Here is a 20,215-nt window from a genome sequence, read left to right on the forward strand (position 1 = left end):
TGCCGACCCTTCCCGGTGCGGGAGCCCCAGCAAGCGGCCTGGGACTGCCTGCCTGATAGCTAGTGTCAGTGCGCCTCACTGCATGGATCAGGACGGCAGGAATGCTCTGCAGCCAGCCTTGAAAGGAAGTGATCGTGGGAGTCCTCTGCTTCCTGAATTCATGGAAGAAGCAGGGAGGAGAAAGGGTGTGGTCCTCTCATGAATGTTGTGTCATTCCGTTGATAGGTGTCACTGGTTCACCTGACAGCTCAGGGACCAAGGTGGGTGGATGTCATTTATCAAGTATATTACAGGGCTGCAATTCGCAAGCTACCAAGTTGGACTCTTTGCTTGGGAAATTTAATGTGCGACAGCTGCGTGCAGCCAGTGGTGTCCAGCATTTTAAAAAGGCCAATTAAGAAACGGTTGATGGTGGTGCAGCTAATGACAGCCCGGAGGGGTGAGCAGGGCCCAGTAAACAGAAGGGCTGGGATGTATATTACTGGAATTGCAGTGTCCAAGTGAAGCGTGGTGGGGAGGAAATCTATTGTCACAAGCCATAAAGCACATCTGAGTTCTGCAGCGGAGAGCAGTGCAGCTGTTTCCCTCCCCAGACAGTGCGGGCAGCGGCCTGTGCGTGGAGGGCTTGGCCGCCAAGGGGACACCTGCACCAGCTCCATCGATCTGCAGACAAAATCCCTCCCCTACCCTCTGCCTGCTCCTTTGCCTGCGCACTCTCCCACCTGGGGAGCGTCAGGCAGATGCTGGAGTGAGACTCAGAATGTGGGTCATGTTCTAGAGATCCATATTTTTAAGCATTCCCCGAAGCTGGGCTCTGCCGGTCCTTGCAGCGCGTGTGGGTGGGCAGACAGTGGAGCCTGGAGCCAGGGAGGCGAGGGCTTCCCTCAGAAGCCGCATGCGCTGCCCGGCCTCTGCGCGCACACACAGGCAGGCCCTTTACACTGCGACGGATGAAAGAGGACATGAAACCCTTGGTGAAAGTCTATTTCGGCCTGTGACAGAATTGGCTCATGGCTGGGGGAGGACTGCGTGGTGCTCCTTTTTTCAGAAAATCAGACAAAGGGGCCTTAGAATAAGTGCAGGCTGCTAGGACAGGCTTTTTTTTTGTGTGACACATCTACCTGTCAAGCTAGAAATTCAATAGAGCAATGGGAATGCTAATTGATATGCAAAACAGGTCTAGGGTTCCTAGAAATGTCTAATGATCCTCCAATTCATTAGGAAGGCAGAATCAAGACATGCGCTAAATGAGATGGGAGAACACCAATCTTTGCTTTTCCTTACTTTTTTTTTTCCTCTTAAAACGTACTTTGGGAAACTTCACAGGTTTTATGATTAAAAAAAGAATATTGCAATCAGTGGGGTTTGTCTTTCACACACTGGATATTTATTATTAGAAAATAGCTTCGATCAGCCGTCAGTACCAAACAAGTTGAAAGGAGCGTGCTTCTCACCGTCACCTTGCTCTCCTTCATGATATTTAAATAAACAGCTCACCACACGGAGAACTGCCACGCCTTTTTCCCTTTAAAAACTGAATAATTAAATGAAGTTTAGTACAAAACGTTCTTCAAATATGACTCGTTCTGCAGTTGTTTTGCTGTCTCCTTGAGTAAGGGACGTGAAAGCGATGAAAAAGACCACTCAAGCTGTCAAAGTAGCCCGAAGTACCCACAGTGGAAACCAGGAAACAAATAAACTAACCCAAATAAAACCCATCCAAACCAAGAAACCAGTTTTTACGTTGGCTTTTTGATTTTGATTATCATCTAAGTTTAATATATGTATATATATATATATATATATATGTTTGCAATAGTAATAAAAAAGGAAGAATTGAATTGCATCTTTAGCAGGACAACCTTCCTCATATGTTAAAGAGGTGTTCAGAAAATTCCATACAGTATCTGCTAAATAAACATGTTTGGCAGCTTAGCAAATATCATACGATTGCAGCATCCATGATTTGAAGTAAAACATTTGCTTTCTTCTGGCGGAGGTCGTTGCTTGGGGCAATGTGCTAACTCAGCTCTGGACGTTCTTAAACCCACAGGCTTAAGGAAGGGCTTAGGGGTGGCTCAGCGCGCGGCCCCAGTGCAGAAACTTCCAAACCCCCAACAACGAATCGACCAGCCACCCACCCAACCACAGGAACATCAAACGATTGTCTCCTTTGAGTTCCTCTTGACTGAATGGAGGCCCAGCAAGGACTGCTGGTTAGAAGGTACGTGGACAGACTTTGGAATGAGGAGAATCACTCTCTGATTGGTCCGACGCCATTCGTTGTACAATCGACAGTGGTACCTAAATGACACCTGGAGGTGGGAGAGGAAAAACAAGACAAGGTATTCAGGTAGGCAGGAATTGACAATCCAAGCAAAAAATATGTCATTTACCACAGCTTCAAAGAGCTGGCAGCACTACAGCAGGGCCAGAGCCCTGGGCACAGCCAGCTGAGCGTGGAGAGACGGGGCACCAACCGAAGAGCACCCCACGAAGGAACACACGTGCAGGGCGTGCACGGGTGGCTTGCTTTGTTCCTCTTCGTACTGGGTAAAAATCAGGATATGAATAGGAAAAGGAGGTTCTTTCTGAGTTTGGATTTATTTTCAGTCTAGTGGGGTGTTTTGGGCCCCAAAGCATCAGCTGTGAAGGTTGGCTGGAGGCAGAGGGAGGGAGCGGCTGCAATGCCAGGCCTCCCCCAGCTGTGTGCCCCGGGCAACCTGCCTGCCTGGTCCCAGGTTCCTCGCTGTTAAATGAGAGGGATGCCAGGGCTTCACGTACCTCCCTGCAGGTTAGACACTGCGCAGCTCAAAGGACCCCACTCACACTGCACTACTCTACAAAGGATACCCTTTGCACGGTGCTGTGACAACCGGCACAACTGCTTGGTGGCCCTGATGGGTGAGTTCTCATTGCCTCTAGCTCCAGCATCCTCGAGCATCCCAGGAGGAAGATTCGGCACAGGCACAAACTCCCCTGAGAAGTCTTCCTGAGCCTCTGGCTGGGTGAGGCAGACTGCCATGGTGCCCACCGAGGCTCGTGCCTACCTCGGTGTGGCACTGTGTGCCCTGAGCATCACTGTACATGTCTCTCTCTCCCTGTACTAGAAGCATCTTGACAGCAGGACCGGTGTTGTGCTCACCTTTGCATGTCCAGTACCCATCACAGTGCCCGGCACTTAGGCAGTTGCCCAAAAGAGTTTGCTGAGTAAATGAATGAGTGAATAAATGTCCTATACTTTCTTTTTTTTTTTTTTTGAGACAGTCTCACTGTGTTGCCCGGGCTAGAGTGCCATGGCATCATCCTAGCTCACAGCAACCTCACACTCCTGGGCTCAAGCGATCCTTCTGCCTCAGCCTCCCTGGGACTACAGGCATGTGCCACCATGCCCGGCTAATTTTTTCTATGTATTTTTAGTTGTCCGATTAATTTGTTTCTATTTTTAGTAGAGACGGGTTCTCGCTCTTGCTCAGGCTGGTTTCGAACTCCTGAGCTCAAACAATCCACCCCCCTCGGCCTCCCAGAGAGCTAGGATTACAGGCGTGAGCCACCGCGCCTGGCCTATCCTATGCTTTCTGACTGCAACCCTGTTTCAGACCAAAGCCTCTCCTAAATACAGCTTGACAGTAAGAGCAGTGACTCCAACGGTCAATTGTGCCAGGAAAGTGCTTGCTTTCTACGTAAATATAATGAACGACATGCTTAAAACTGTGGTTTGTTTTGGAGAAGACTAGCATGAAGCATCCATGGGCTGCCCAGGAGATTCGGAGCCTGTACTTTGCAGGTATATAAGCCGCCTTTAAAATGGGAGTAGGCTCCAGTTTGAGTGCATCCGGAGGATTGGGTAACAGCTGAGTGACAAGTCACCCCAGGCCGGGGGCATGTAACCATCTAGGGTTGGGGGGTTGTGTTGTCCGGTAAGGGTCTATGGGGGTCAGAAGGTGGGCTGACCTGATGGTTTGAGCTCGGAGTGTCTGGACTTAGAGGACAGGACACGCCCTTGATCAGAATGGGCTTGTTGGTCTACATGGCAACATCATTACATTCAAGGCCACTCGCTCAAATTTCTGAGGCCAGGAAGCAGATGCCACAGGCTGAGTGCCAGAGAGATTTGGGTATGAAAATACAAGCTTTTAAACTCACACAGATGTGCTTTTCTGCAAAACGCCCTGAACATGCCAAAGCGGATCGATTTTGTTTTGTTTTGTTTTGTTTAAGCTTGATTCTCTTCTATCTATTCCGCCCTGCTGCTGCCTGGTGCTACTTAGGAACATGAGAGGCAGATTGGGAAGCCAGATGTTCAAGGTCAAGGACAGGAAGGAAGTAGAAGGCAGACAAGTACTAATGAAGAACCATGGCAATGCAAGAAGCCTGGAATCTGGAAATACGTCAGGAAAGCTGGAGTTCAAATCACGAGACCCGTCGCCCATGACACAGAAGAGCGGTGTGCACTTGGCATTAGCGATCGAGAGTGCCTGTGGGCGCGGGCCGCAGGGCCGGGATTCGTGTCCTCTACTTAGTGGCTGTGTGCGTGACTTGGAGAGGTTATTCGCTGTCAGCGAACTTCAGTCTCCTTGTTTGTAAGGTGTGAGTAGTGATATCTGAGATGATGTATGTAAGACAGCTAACGGAGCACAGAACACACGTCTTAGCATTCTTTGCCTGTTATTTTACATGTGTTAAATATGGGAAAGAAGAGGATAATTTCATGACACTCCTTAGATGCGGGGAAACTTGAGAGAGAGAGAGAGATTAGGCTATTTCCTTTTAGGCTTTGGTCTCAGTGTGCCCATGGACCAGCAGCAGGCTGCATCACCTGGGAGCTTGTTAGAATATCGGAATTTTAGGCCCCACCCAGACCTAAAGAATCAGCGCATTTAACAAGATCCCCAGGTGATTCGCGTGCACATCCCAGCCTGAGAAGCACTGCTTCGAGGAACACAGGGAGTCAACCACTTAGCAGGTCTCCCTGCTCCTTGGCTGGAAGATTAAAGAAAATCAGCCCACGTGTGTAGACAAACAGATGAGACCTTATTATACATTAATCTATTTTAATTGCTGTTAATCACGGCAGTCTGCAGGCAAATGCAACCAATCAGAAGAAAGCAGCGCATGAGGATGACGCCCTGTCAGGGAAAATAAAGGCAGCGCCCGCGGGTCTGTGGCTGCCTGGGTTAGTGCTGCTTCTGTCTCGAGCTGCTCCAAGACACTCCAACCGCAACGCGACATGAGAGAAATTAAGGAGGTGTAATTCAGAGAAATAAAGAGGCAGTGAAGAAAAAATAAACATAAGCCAAAAAGATGCTATAACAATAATTTTGAGGTTTTTAAGGAGAGAGGAGGAAGAAAGCATATAGGGCCACTATTCTAAAAATACTACCCCTTCTGAGATGGGTTTCCTGAAGTTTATTCATTTATTCATCTAAAGGATATTAACTAACCTCCTGTCATGGGCAAGGTCTGTTGTACAAAGACTTGTGACCACGTGCATGGCACAGGAGGGCTAGGAAATGTTAGCCTCCACTGTTCCCATCAGGGAGGTGACTGAGGTGGGGCGAAGCTTCGCTGAGAAGTCACAGCAGGCTTTGGGAAGTCTTCTGATTCCACGTTTTTCTTTTGCCCTTTCTCTCCAGAAGTTATGGTGCAACTTACACATATTGATGGGGCCAGGCTTTGTCCAGCGATCTTCCCAGCCAGGAGCCCAGCTCACTGCTCTCTGGCCGCGCTGTGTGACGGGACACGCAGGAGTGAACCGGCCATGGAGAAATGCCACTGAGCACTCTCAGGCTGCCTGGGGGCTGTGTCTAGATCAGCCCCAGAGCGAGCCTTACTGGGACAGTGTTCTATTGGAGGTTCCCCCCTTTACAACGAGAATTGGAACAATCACGCCATGGCACTGGGAGTTGGCTTTTGGGGAAGCAGGTCACTGGCTCACCCGGCTCCGTGCCGGGCGCTGGCTGCGGCAGTGCTGCCGTGAGCGGGACGACTTCCTGCGCCAGGCGCCTCGCGTCTCGCGGCTCTGAACCGGGGCCAATACCACGTCCGTTACGATTTCTTCGTGCTTGATGTGGACTCAGTTCTCACTCTAGCTCTCTTTGCGTCTGTCCATGGACTTCAGCTCACTTGTGACAGGCACAGTGATGTTTCTGGGACACCTTTCCCCTGAGCTCTCTGGGTGCAGACGGCCGAGGCCCTGGCCTCCTGGGTCCCAGGTCTGCTTCTGGAACAGCAGGTGCCAGAGGTCGGGACTCCCCGAGTTTGTGTCAGGGCTGGGCCCTCAAGGCCGCGTGAGCCCGTGAGGACCTCCAAAGGTGAGCAGCGTGAGAGCTTGTCCCTCCTCACGGTCCCGGCGAGGCCCTCCCAGGAACTGCTCCTCTGAGGAGCCGGGCTGGACTGACAGCATGTTTGTTTATCTAAGACATTTTCACGGCGTGTTCTCCGTAAGTTTGACAGCTTGTTTACAGTGGGCTCTGCCGTGGGGCAGTTTCCAAGTGCTGTCAACTCTGAATCATGCCTCTTGCCAGGGCTGCTCAGCACAGCGTTTACCCGGGAAGGAGCTGTCCTACATTCAGCAACCTACTGCTGAGCTGATGCCACATCACGTTTCGCACCCTTCAGAGGGGAGAACCGCCCTCTTTCCCTCCTGCTACTTTGCATTTCACAGAGGCCGGGCAGGCTGGAAGTCGGGCAGCGGGGAAACCGCAGGAAGAGCCTGGCCCGCGCTCTGCCAGGTGCTTGTTCTGTGTTCTGTGTTCTCAGACGTTCTCCCGCTTAATCTTCCCAGGAACCCACTGACCCGGGGATTATCAACTATTTCCTCCATTTTCTGAATAAGAGGAAGGATGCTGACAGGATACACAGCTATTAGGATGCCAAATCTTGGGCGTAAACACGGGGCCTTTGGATTCTCCATGAACGCACTTTTTACCATGCAGCACTGCCTCTTGGCAACGTTTCTGGAATGAAGTATATTATCATTCTCCTAAAAGAGCCTAGTCTAGGTACATTTTCCACCCAAACATTTCTTTTGCCTGAGATGGGAGTTGAAACAGGGTCATAATCCATTCTTTCCTTGGCAGTCCGCTTTCTTTTCTCCCATTCATCGCCCCCCGCGCCCCCAGCTTTCTTGTGAGCTAAGTGTATGCCTTACGGCGCAGGTTTTCCAGAAGGCCTGAAATTGGTTTTGGAAGCCCAGCATTCAGGCTCACCTCTCCCCTTCCTTCAACACAGGGACTCTTCTAAAAGTCAGAGACTAGAAAACCTCGAAACATGGTAAAAACTTACACTTAACTATTGTTTTCCAGAGTACTATTCCATGTGCTCTTTCACTTCCGTCTCATCCCACCAGGGGTGTTTGGTGGGACGGGCGTTGCTACCGTCTCCACTTCACAGACAAGGACACTGAAGCTCAGGGAAGCGAAATGACCTTCCCCAAGTGGTGGAGCTGGCAGGGCTAGAGGGTGCCGGTTAGACTACTTAATTTCCTTTTTCTAACCCTTCTTCCATCACAATAGAAGCTTCTGGATCAGCTTCATTGCTTGATTCACGATGAATCAGAACACACTTTGGAAGCACAGACTTTTAAAGGAGGCAACAATAGTTTCACCTGGGGCTTCACTAGCCTGGGAACAGAATGTCTAAATTAACCGGAAGACTCAGGTGAGTTCTTAGCATCGGAACCCTCCCTATTTACCCAGGCTCGGGTCATACTCCTCTCAGTGAGATGGAAGGGTGTCCCTTCGGTCAAGCGCTGTCCTCGCAGGGGAAGCACAGAGCTGGAAGAGCTGCATGATGAGTAAGAGGGGAACGAGCAGGTCTGGGAGGCAGAGAAAGGGAGGAAGCGTGAGTGCTCGAAACCGCTTCCACATGCTGAAATGGTGCTACGGGAATGGGAACGGTACCCTTTAGACAGGAAATACATATTGAACAACCATGGGACGTGCTCAGATTAGAAATGAGCGGGCCCAGGAGAGGAATGCCAGGAAGCAGGAGGCCCAGCTTCTGAAAACGTTCTAGAGGATAGTGACGTCCTTCCCTGCAGCTCCCAGAGGGAAGCCTAAGAGAGAGATCGAATGTTGCACTTTGTGGGTGCTGCCAGCTGGTGCCCGAGCAATCAGCTTACTGCCTCAAGTTAAAAGAATGAAAAAAAAGAAATATTTAAAAATTCTTCCTCATAGATAGTGGGAACACTTATTGGGAAATGGCCTTTCTTTGGTGGCAGCGTCTCAGCTAGATAAATTAGTGCTTTTGTGGGCAGCACAGTCAATATTCCAACACACGGAATAACCATCAGGCAAAGTGCAGCTCCGCCCCCAGCAAAGACTTTAGGATGTGTCAGGACGTAAGGAGAAAAATCCAGCAGGAGGATTCATGATCTGTGCAGTCAGCGACAGCAGCAGCAGCCGAGTGCATGGTTCATAATATACGACAGTCCCAGCAAAAGCGAGAAACACAAACGAGAGGAAGAAAACGCCATGCCTCGCAGCAGATGGAGTCCGGGACCACTGGAGGACAGAAACAGCCAAGGTGCGCGTCTGTGACTGGGCTTTTTCTTTATCTGATCTGCCTTTCCTGGCAACATGCACACACACGCGCACGCACACAGTAATAAGCCAAATCACACACTGCTGCGAGCATCTGAAGGTCTGTTTTCTACTGGGCAGGTGAGATGTGTTACAGACAAGAAAAGCTTGTTCCAGCTGGGAGGCTGCCAGTTCCAACTGGCCTGAACCCCCGGCCACAGGCCATACTTACTAGTGTCCAAAAGAGGTAAATAGTGAAGAGTGCGACAGTGAGTGCAATCAGTCCAACGGCTTCGAGCCGACTACTAAAGTGCAGGTGGTCCACGGCGCCCCGCAGGCACAGCCAGCCCGAGATGGTGGCCAGGGGAGTTATAAACAAGAAGCACACCATGTCTCCAAACAGGGTCCGCTTCTCATGCTGGGGGCCAGGGTTTCTGAGCCACTGCCAGGGAAAGGGAGACAGAAAAGCAAGGGAGAAGGTTAAATACCACTGTGGAGAGCAGACATTCTGCTCTGAAGTTGTCTTTGCCTTCAGAATATGGGGGAAGTCACTTCTGATTTGTTCTGAGATAACAAGGTAGCACTAAGGGCTCATACCCATGCCTCCACCCCCTGAAGAATGGTAACAGTGAACATAAGAACCATGATAATTTACAGTGTTCTTGCTGTAGATGACCTGCTTTTTGTGAAAATAGTTCAATGGCTATTATTCCGAATCACAGTGATCCTATGCAGAAGGTAGAGAGGCTGTTACTCCTGGAAGGAGATTAGAAGTTCAGTCAACTGGCCAAAGCCATCCAGGGTTTTGACCCTGGGAACGTGTGCAGGGAAGGGCTAACTCAGCAGGCTTGAGTTGCTCAAACCCTACACATTCCCAAGAAAGGCCTGTTTTTAGGACTGGCTGTTGATGGGCTACTGAGGGATGAGCTCTAAGTCCTTGTATTAATAATATTCTGCCTAATAAGAGCATTTTGTTTGTCTCAGGCCTTGGACCAAAATACCAGTTTGATTAGATAGATTATGCCAACAATGTGATTTGTGATGATGTCTATTTTTGCCCTGGGGGACTGGAGTCTGAGTAGCTGAGGGCAGTCGCACAGATACCGCATGCCTATGTGACTGACGCCAATAAAAATCCTGGATACTAAGGCTCAGGTGAGCTTCCCTGTTGGACAATACTGTACCTGTTGTCACAAATCATTGCTGTAAAAATTAAGCCTATTGGTGTGACTCCACTGGAAAAGGATACCTGGAAGTTTGTCCCAGGTTTCTCCTGGACTTTGCCCCATGCACCTTACCCTTTGCTGCTTTTAATCTGTACCCTTTTGCTGTAACAAACCATAGCCATGGGTATAACAGCTTTTCTGAGTCCTGCAAGTCCTTCTAGTAAATCATTGAGTGTGGGGGTGGTCTTGGGGACTCCTGACACAGCATAAGTCTCACCTGACCCCATGAACTCAGTTAACGCCTCTTCCTTGGCTTTTAGGACCCTGAACCTCCTCACTTAGGACCACCTCAGATTGTGCTACCACCTTGACTGAACAGCCTCTGCATCATTCCCCAAAGGATGGGGAAAACCTCACACTTATTGAAAGGCTAAAGATGATAATTTCTACAGGAAGGAAACAGGGCTGTCATCCTCCAACTTGGGTCACTGCTCAATGCCTGCTGAAATGTTTTCCATAATGCATTCTACGGTGGATTTCGACGTAAGCCAGTGCTTACATACTGGTGTCAGTTCACACTGGTAATGAGGCCTGGTGGCTTCTCTTCAGATTAATACTGCAACACATCTCCAGATAACTGCACATCCCCACCTCATTGTACCACGTAGTAGCGACAGAGGCCAAGGAGTCTAGAGAAGAAGCAGGGTCAGACACAGATAATGGGGCTGGGGTGGGGAGAGACACCGGCCGACTCTGTCTTTCATCTCGTCCTCACCAACAAACAGGGGCCTGGCATTGTCTGTCCGCTGACACCTGCCCAGCAGCGCGGCGGGCTGGCCTGCCAACATGGGGCTGCGGAGGAGACAGCCCGAGTGGCCAGGGCACAACTCCCACAAAACCCTTGGCGGGAGGGAAGGACCGTCAGGGGGAGACAGAGCGGGTGGAGACAGAGCTGACTGGGACAGAAGAGGGAAGGCCATGCTCAAGGATGGAGGGATGGAACAGGAAAGCTACTACAAGGCAAGTGGGGGAAAGAGCAGTGTAAGGCCTGGCAAAACCTCGAGGAGTGAGCAGGAGAGCCAGAGGGAGAAGGCACAGAGGAAAGATTTCTGGGAGGCACCCTTCCTCAAATGTTTGCTTCGGTCCCCAGCACAGCCCCTCCAGGGATAACCCACCTTAAAAACGGGCTGAGACGCTGAACAAAGCCCATCTCAGCTCAAAAGTGGACATGTTCATAAATAAATATTGAAACACAGATGACCGGGAGTTTACTTATCTGCAAATATAAATGTAGCACTATAAATATTTAATATAAACACCAAAATAATCAAGTGCAGATGAGATTAACCCTGCCACGTGGCATCAAGCCACCTCAGATACCTCAAAGCTTCAAAGAAACGTGAAGAGCTCTTATTAATTAACATGTTCTCGCCTAAATACTGGGCATATCACTGTGAGGTGAGAAGTGGAAACAGGGCATTATTATCCCAATTTCAAAGGCTCAGCAAGGTTAAATGATGGTTCCAGGTGATGCAGAGGCTGGACAGAGGATTATGATCTCTACTCTTATTCAGATGTGTTACTAGTGAAATATTTGAAAATTAATATTGCAAGACATTCAAACATCCAGAGTCTTAAACAATGGTGCCCAAATTTTAGCAACCCAATTCTCCTTGCAGTTTGGACTTTCCCTGGAAGCAGACAAGAAGTCCTTCTATTCTGGAACATGGTGGCCCTCAACACATCTGCTACAGATGTGCACCGACACGCTGACCTCACCAGCTAAGACTTCCCTTCCTTTGCTTTTGCTTAGGAATTCTGCATACATTTTATTAAAACTATTTAGTACTTTACTTATCTGTGTGACCCCTGACATTACCCAATGAAATGAGTCAGATATGGGAGGACATAACCAGGAATCACTATTTATCTCTGTCCTGTGCAAAATAAATGTGCGAAGACAAACTAGGAACTACAGTCGCTTGCTCCCAGTTCTCTGTTTTCTAATTGTTCTTTGGTCTTCTGTATTCCCGAAATGTTTCTAGGCCGTTTTATATGTCCATGATCACCCAGTAACATGCACTCTGTGCCTTATTAATGCTTTTGGGGGGGCGGCGCTCAGCTTCCTTGTTTTGTCTGGTTCTGGTCATACTTAAATATGGAGTTCTTTACATAGCTACTGTTACGTTAAAATGTGTATCTTCTTCAAAATCCCAAGTTACTTTTACCTCTTACACAAATGCAAGCCTGAGAGCAAGACCAGTGGCAATCATCTGTTGTTGAGAAATAAAATTGCCCTTGGCCATGGTAAGAGCTACTGAGTATCCAGATACATTGATACAGGATATTTATACAAGCAGAGTTTACAACAGAGAAAATCTGATGATAGCTTAAATTTCCAGCAAAATGGTATTGTCTAAATAAATTATGGAATTTGCCTCAAACAGAATATCATATAGTAATTTCAAATGAAAAAGAACATTTTGTATTTGTTGACATGATACACTGTTGAGGAGACAAAAAATTCTGGCCATGATTCTGTGTATGTGATGACCTATCCGTACAGACACAGACATTCACATTCACACAGACACAGACCAGAGGGTAACTGGCAAAACAGTGGCTATTCTTGATGGTGGAATTTGGGTGGTTTAAAATTTTTTCGTATGTATTCTCTTGTTTTTCTAGAATGAATGTGGATTATTTTTGTTAAAAAAAAATATATGTATAAAACATACAGAGAGAGAGAAACAGTCATACACACAGAGTGAGAGAGGGACAGACGAGGTAGCTGGGGAGGCAGGAGTCTAGCGCACGGCAAACCAGGCAGCGGTGCGTGATGGCCAGGCAGGCTCCGCGCTGGAGGCTTGGAGGTTTCCGCATCGTCTCCCTGAGTGCTCACAACAGTCCTGTGCAGTGGGTGCTCGCCACATCCCCGTTCCATAGATGCAGACTCCAGGGAGCAGGAGGACAGACAGCAAGTGGGTGCTGGAGGTGAGACTCAAACCAGCCTCACTTTTCTGCTCCTTGCTTACCATATTAATATTTTCTTTTTGCACCAAATGGCATTTGTGTATGTACATGTGCGTGTGTGTGCACACTGGGTTTTTGCAAATTTTCAGCTAGGTGAGACACGGTTAAGTCCTGCTGCTTTATTGTGTACATCTGGTAACCGAATGTTCTGTTGGCTGGCCAGGATGTTATGGTAGTTCTATAAAATTTTCTTAGGCTGCTGCTCTGTTCTATATTAATTCTTTTACCAACCCACAATGAGGTCCAATTTCTGGGTGTTTAATCTCAGCTACATTATCATGCATTTGGCTTAATTCATATTAGACAAAAGGTTGGTCTCCTCAATTACTGCGCTATTACATTTCTAGCTCTACTACGCCTTCTGCCTTTCTTACCGGTTCTATTTATCATATACGGAGTATTTCCCTATTCTGCAGTCGTGTCCTCATCTCCCAAGCATTCAATAAAAAGCAGGCAGCAGCGGAGGCAGGCTTGTTCGTGTGCCCGTCTTCCCACTCGAGCTTACCTTTACGTCACTGGTGTCCAGCACTGTGCCTGCCACATGGTAGGCGCCTAATGCTGAGCGAATGACAATAGCTTGTGTCTCCTCAGCCCTTCCTATATGCCAAGCACTATCTTATATGCTACATGTAATAATTCATTTATTACTCAATAATCTTTGAAAGAGGCATCACTATTATCACCACTTTATAGATATAGGAAAATTGGGCACAGCGAAGTTAAATAACTTGTCCAAGACTGGCCTTGGCTTTCGTCCGTGTAGTCTAGCTCCAAAAATTGTGCTCCTAACTACTCTGCTCTATCCACATTCTTAGTAAAAATGGGGGCAGAGAGGGGGAGGAGGATGATGGCACTTTCGCTGTTCTAATCGGCACAAGAAGAAATACTTACTTACCGTGGGTCCCTGGGTGTGAGATACCAGTTAACGTATCCTGTCATTTGTGAACAGCTTTTGCAGCTAAAATGCCATTCTTGAAGAGGCTTTAGTTGAACCTAGTCCTCAGCTTATACTTGGTGGTTAGCTGTATTTTTAAAACCACGGTCAGTGAGGGAGAACACCAATTCCTGCGGCATCTTTCCCGGGCAGGCCCACCCATACGGCTGCCAGGGGCTCTGCGGGTGGCCCAGGGCACCCTTTCCACCTCTTGTTCTCTGGTTCCATCAAAAACGTGAAGCAGACAGAGCTCACGCTGATGCCTATTTTTCTGCGGAGATCTCATTCTAATCACTAACTTATTCCTGAACCATGAGGTTGACCTGTTCTTGGAAATAAGTACAACAAGCAAGCAAACCAGAAACCCCACGGTCACCAGCGCCCCAGGCCCGAGAGTGGAGGGAAGGAAGGTGGCATTCTCTCACCAGTGGCACGCACCACTTACTGGCTGTGAATGCACGTCTAAGGGGAGCCGGCCCTGGTGGCTGCTTTCAAGGTGGGTTAACTGTGAGTTTGGATCTAATTACAGTGTCAATATGTTAAATCCCTTCCTGGTGCGGGGGCCAGGGGGCGTGGTGCTGTAGAACATTAGGTTCTGTATCCCAGCTCTGAGTTAATCAGCTTAAATCCCCAAGGAAGACGGGACACAGTGCAGGTCAGTTTGTACTGGAACCAGATTATGCTCTGGTGGCTAATAGCTCCGATCGATTACAACCTTCCCCACGAATCCCCTTAACGAGAAACCGTCACGAGAATGAAAGAAACTGACAGAAGGGAAACCATAACAGATTTATGGGGCCAGAAGAAAAAAAAGAGAAGGCACGGTCTCAGTGTTTACTCACGGGGTTTGTCTGTCTGAGTGTCTCCTGTTAACCTGACACTTGGCAGACTTATTAACCAAGCGCTTGCCTTTCTTGGGATGGGTCTTATTCTGGAAGCCCAACACATCCACACTAAATTGTCTCGCTTGTCTGGGGAGCCGAAATGTTACGGGGCAGTGTAATGATCAGAAGGTAAGCGGCAGGTCCCTTGCGTGATTTAAAACGGAAGGCGAAACCTGAAAATCACGCCTTTCAGTTAACTTGAAACAAAGCAGGGAACAAAAACAAACTCCTGCCAGTGTTTTACATCTCTGACTCCAAAGTCTGTCGGTGAGTTTCCAGGACGGCTGAGGTGGCGCGGAAGGAAATTCTGACTCCAGCGGCCCTAAGGAGATGCTTGCTGCAGCTGTCCCTGGAAGCAGGCTAGCAGCAATGCCCCACGAACAAGAACTTCGTGCAGGGTTTGCTCCTGCCCTCGCCTCATGTATGTGAGGCGTATGTCTCTAGACATACGCATTCAACAACCCACTCAACATCTCTTAGATGACTAATAAGCAACTCAAACTTTATTTGTCCGAAACAGAACTCCTGATTAGCACATACCTCACAGACCTTTACTTCCCATCTTCTCTGTACCAGTAAATGGCAATACCGTCCACCCTGTTACTCACATCCTGTTTCCTTTCTGCCTTTCCCTGCACAGCCAGCCTTTGGGTCGGTCCTGCTGGCACTACCTTCAACGTACGTCCGGAGTCTGTCCATGTCTCTCTGCCCACTGCCGCCACCCCTGTCTGGGTCACCGCCATCTCCTCCTTGGGAGGCAATCGCCTCCCTGCTTCCACTCTGGCTACCCTGCAGTCCAGTCCCAAAGCAACAGTCAGGCTGAACTTGGAGAAACATAAATCAGATCATGTTGCTGCTTTGCTCAAAATCCTCCAACGGCCAGAATAAAGTCCATACTCTCTACCTGGGACAAGGCCTGGCCTCATCCCCTCCTCCCACTCTGACCGTGTCTCCTGCCATCTCTCTCCCTTCATTTTCGACTTCCACACGAGGCTGTCCCCATACGGGGAACGGGCTTTGCCCATATGCCTCCCTGGCTGGCTTCTCATCGGTTAGGTCTCAGTCCAAACGTCACCTTCGCACTGAAAGCACTCCTTGCCCTGTGAGCCGCCCGGCTCTGTTCTCTACGGAGCACACAGCGCTCTCTGAAATGACGCTATTTCTTAAGTTGTCTACTTGCCCACTTACTGCTACCCACTTCGATGAAAGCTCCAGATGACAGGGCTTCGTTTTTGTTCATTCCCGTGTGCCCTGAGCTCAGAGCAGTGCTGGAACACACTAGATGCTTGATGAAGATGAATGAATAAGCATCTGAGATGCCAGCAGCCCTGACCAGAAAGGATTACAGTATTACTTAGACTCGTTAAATTGATTGGAAACAAGAAACTTTTTGTTGGTGTTTGAACAGCAAGTCAAATTCACTGCTTTTAGCCTTAGAGACTAGAGATAGCATTTCTTATACGTTGCTCTTTTTTAGGTTTCCAAGAGAACTATCTACACGTTGCTTTGTTGCTACAAGATGAAAAACCTGTAGTTTCTAGTAAAGCTTTTTTTCTAAGATGTAAATACCTGTGGACTGCCATCTATTTTTCCACAGGTTATGAAACAGAAAGAGAAGTCCAGTAAATTAGTCAAGACCCTTTTGTACTGTTTTAGCCACAATTACTATATTTTTTCCTAGAAGAAAACCACCTTGAAATAGTTGAGAAAAGTATAACACCAAATGTCCATTTAAAACTTTCACAACTTTAATTCAACCAAAAATATGTACTGAGTGCTGACGATGTGCCAGATGTTTCTACTGAATTTAGTAACACCGAGTGTTGTTATCATTCCCGTCTTGGACTAGGACATTAAGGCTCATGAGGTTAAGTTACTTGTTCAAAGTTACATGGTGGAGGAGCCAGCATTTGAAACTTCCAGCCTAATGCTCTTGCAACACTTTCCTTCAGCGTGCTTTTGCACTACCTAAAAATCTTGATCCTAGGCCGGGCACGGTGGCTCATACCTGTAATCCTAGCACTCCGGGAGGCCAAAGCAGGAGGACTGCTTGAGCTCAGGAGTTTGAGACCAGCCTGAGCAAGAGCGAGACCCTTGTCTCTACTAAAAATAGAAAGAAATTAGCTGGACAACTAAAAATAGAAAAAATTAGCCGGGCATGGTGGCACATGCCTGTAGTCCCAGCTACTTGGAGGCTGAGGCAGGAGGATCGCTTGAGCCCAAGAGTTTGAGGTTGCTGTGAGCTAGACTGACACCGCGGCACTCTAGCCCGGGCAACACAGTGAGACTCTGTCTCAAAAAAAAAAAATCTTGATCCTGATTTTTGCTCACTACTGCAGTGAATAAAGTTGGAGAAGCAGCGGTGTGCAGGGCGTAAAACACGGGCTTGGAGACAGGGATTGGACACCGCGTCCGGCTGCCCCTCGTTCTGTTACCCCAAATGCTGAGTGATCTTCATCGAGTTCTTTCGCCTCTCTAGAGGAGCCAAAGATGGGAGTTTCCCTCACGGAAGGGAGGATGATACGGCTTTGAGAGAGTGGTGAAGGAGCCTCTCTCGTCACCAGAGCAATGCTACAGAACTCTTTTGTTCCTACTGTTGTTCAAAACGTTAGGCTCGACTCAAGAGTATACACATCATCCTTCAGGCTGACGTCATCCTTCTTCTGAGCTCCAGACTTGTGTGCCCAGCTGCGCACTCGATACCTCCCCATTCGTGTCATACCTGTCTCACATGTTACAAGGTTCACGATGGGACACTGGAATCACTGTCCACCACCCCAACTCATCCACAAACCGATGCCTCTCTCAGGGTGGCCCACACCAGCATGTGGCAACAACACCTGGTGGCTCTTGTAAACAACCTGAGCACCACGCTTATTTCTCCCTTTCTTCGTCCCCCTGCCCTCTATAGCCAGTCTATCAGCAAGTCCTGTCAGTTCTTCCAGAATACATCTTGAATATGTTCGCATCATGCACTTTCTAGTGCCACAACTCTTTTCCAAGCCCTCCTCGTCTTTTACCCAAAAGGTAAAAGATGGCTACCATGTAATAGCCTCCTTACTTTCTCACCCTTCCATCCCCGTTATCCTAGAATCCAGTTTCTACAAAGCAGCAAGATCATGCCACCTCTCTTGGTTAAAATTCCCAGTGGCTTCCCATCACACTCAGCCCAACCCCTTACCGTGGCCTATAAAGCCTGCATGGTTTAGCCCAGGGGTTTATACCCTGGAGTCCATGCGGAGGATTCATGGGGTCTATGACTTTAGATGAAAAAAAATCATTATATTTATAACCTCTAATTGAAATATAATATTCCATTGAGTCATGCATAAAATCTCAATATTTTGTACCACATTACAACTGTTGCAGATATCTTGAAATATCACTACTTCAAAGTTAGTTATTAGATCTGCTATAAAATGTGTTAATAAAGAGGAATTTACATTTTATATTACAGTTTTGCCCTTTGAATATTTTGATAGATGTATTTTAGTGTAATTGGCTTCCTTTGTATTACTATGTATTTTATTTTATGCAATTAAGAACACTATTCTGGGCCAGGTGCTCTTATCTGTAATTCTAGCACTTTGGGAGACCAAGGCAGAAAGTCCCTTGAGTGCAGGAGTTCAAGACCAGCCTTGGCAATGTAGCAAGACCCCATCTCTACAAAATATAAAAAACTAGCTGGGTGTGGTGGCGCATGCCTGTAGTCCCAGCTACTCCAGAGGCTGAGGCAGGAGGATCACTTGAGCCCAGGAGTTCAAGGTTACAGTGACCTATGATTGTGCCACTGCACAATCATACCTGGGCAACAGAGCAAGACCCTGTCTCTTTTTTCAAAAAACAAAAATAACCCACAAACAACATGATCAGATTCTGAGAAGGGACCCCATAAGCTTCAACACTGCCAGAGGGTCCACAGCAGAAAAGTTGAAGTAGCTCAAATTTAGCTCCTTTGATCTCTCACACAATGCTCCTCTGCAGCGTTTCTCCCTGTTTCAGAAATATCAGACCAGTTTCTGCCTCGGAGCCCTCGCAGTGGCCGTTCCCTCTGCCTGGAACACTTCTACCATGGCTGGCTCCTCCTCATTTCCCCGTGAATGTCACTTCTCGAAGATGGGCCTTCACAAACCACCCCGCACGTACCCTCACCCCAGTCATTCTTTACAATGACTTGTTTATTCCTTTACAACTTTTATCACTATCAGAAATAATCTTGTTTATTTATTCACTTATTCATTCTGTGCCTTCCTCCCTGGCAGGTAAGCTCTATTATTACATGAAATTCTTCTATCCTGTCCACAGCTACGTGCTTTATCAAGCACAAATATTAGCTGAAGAAATTAATCCTTCCTAAACCAGAGGATTGCTTTGGGTAGAATTCAGATGAATATAACTGAAATACATACATACATAAGACCATTCACTTGGACTCTTCCCATCAAATATAGTATATTTGGCGACGTGCACCTGTGTAGCAGTTACTGTGGCATTCACAGTTGTGATTTGGCTAAAGCTTAGGTCATATTCAAGGACGCCCTGGAGATTTTTGATGCTCCCTGGAAGACTTAAGCCAATAAGCCAATTAATGGGCTATAATGCTCCATAAATACTATATTTATGTCTGGGACATTATAATTTGGCTCTGATATTATTTAAACAAATGCAACACACACTCACACCAATGGTTTGAAATTTTCCAAAGATGAGATTAGCAGCATAGCAGGATTAGATGGCAAAATAATTTTGTATTAATATACTCACTTGCAACTTCAGATAGAAGCAAAATGGGAATCATCTCTAACAATTTTGGAGCATCACTGGTAGAAATGACTACAGCCCAATGGAGATTGCCTATCTGAAATATGAGAAGATACTGCAGAATTATGTGACATATGCGATCAACATAAAGTCAGAAACATAACAAGTGATAAACAACCAAGAGAGGATGTAGAGCAAGGAAATAGAACTTTCCAGAAGAAATTGACAAAGTGCATGGTGCCAAAAGTAGAAACTATTCCCTTTGGGAACAATGGATTCATACTGCATAGCCTCTTATAAACACGGATGGCAGCTCCCTTCCCCAATCCTTCTTCATTTCAGCTATTACTGGCCCTCGACCCTCCAGGCCACAAGGTTCCTGGTGCCTGGTGCCCACTCTGCCGGCCTGCTGCTGGAACCCAGGTTTCTGAACGTTTGAATAATTACTTCCAGCAGAAGCACAGGAGCCCAGGGTAAAAGGTACCAGGGCAGTGTACCCAGTAAAAGCCCTAACTGGAGCACTGGACAAAAGCTGAGAATATGATGAATAACATGAATAAGAATAGTAAATTCCTACTTCCATAACTGGGGATATTTAGAGGAACAGAGAGGGAGCAGTAAGACTCAAAACCAGGTGCTCAGGGGGAGGAGCCAAGATGGCGGATGAGACAAGCAGCCAGTCAGAAGGTCTCTGCAAAAAAGACGAATTTTAGAAGAAAGAGAGAAAAAATAAACGAGCAGAGAAACATAGATCGGGTGAGGGTCGGAAGGAAGGGTGCCTGAAACTACAGGAGACTCCACGGGAAGGCATTGCGGAGGAGAACTGGAAGGAGAGAGGTCCCGAGAGGCTTGGAGACCAGCAACAAGGGTAGCTGGAGCGGTTAACTTCCCCTCCCTTGCATCTCGGACTGC

At 47.7% G+C, this 20,215-nt stretch overlaps 1 protein-coding gene across 1 annotated transcript in view; it reads right to left on the reverse strand.

The window, feature by feature from the left end:
- Window positions 1-1,364: 1,364 nt before the first annotated feature.
- Window positions 1,365-20,215, reverse strand: part of MARCH3 (membrane-associated ring finger (C3HC4) 3, E3 ubiquitin protein ligase) — a 140,285-nt gene continuing 121,434 nt past the window's right edge. Inside the window, exons 4-5 of the mRNA XM_012664328.1 lie at window positions 8,758-8,967; window positions 1,365-2,315 (exon numbers count right to left, since the gene is read on the reverse strand). Of these exons, the coding sequence (XP_012519782.1) occupies window positions 2,157-2,315; window positions 8,758-8,967 (369 nt within the window). The 3' untranslated portion in view covers window positions 1,365-2,156. The remainder of the gene's footprint in view (window positions 2,316-8,757; window positions 8,968-20,215) is intronic.

This window comes from Propithecus coquereli, unplaced genomic scaffold (genome assembly GCF_000956105.1).
Source record: "Propithecus coquereli isolate 6110/MARCELLA unplaced genomic scaffold, Pcoq_1.0 Scaffold88, whole genome shotgun sequence".
NCBI lineage: Eukaryota > Metazoa > Chordata > Mammalia > Primates > Indriidae > Propithecus > Propithecus coquereli.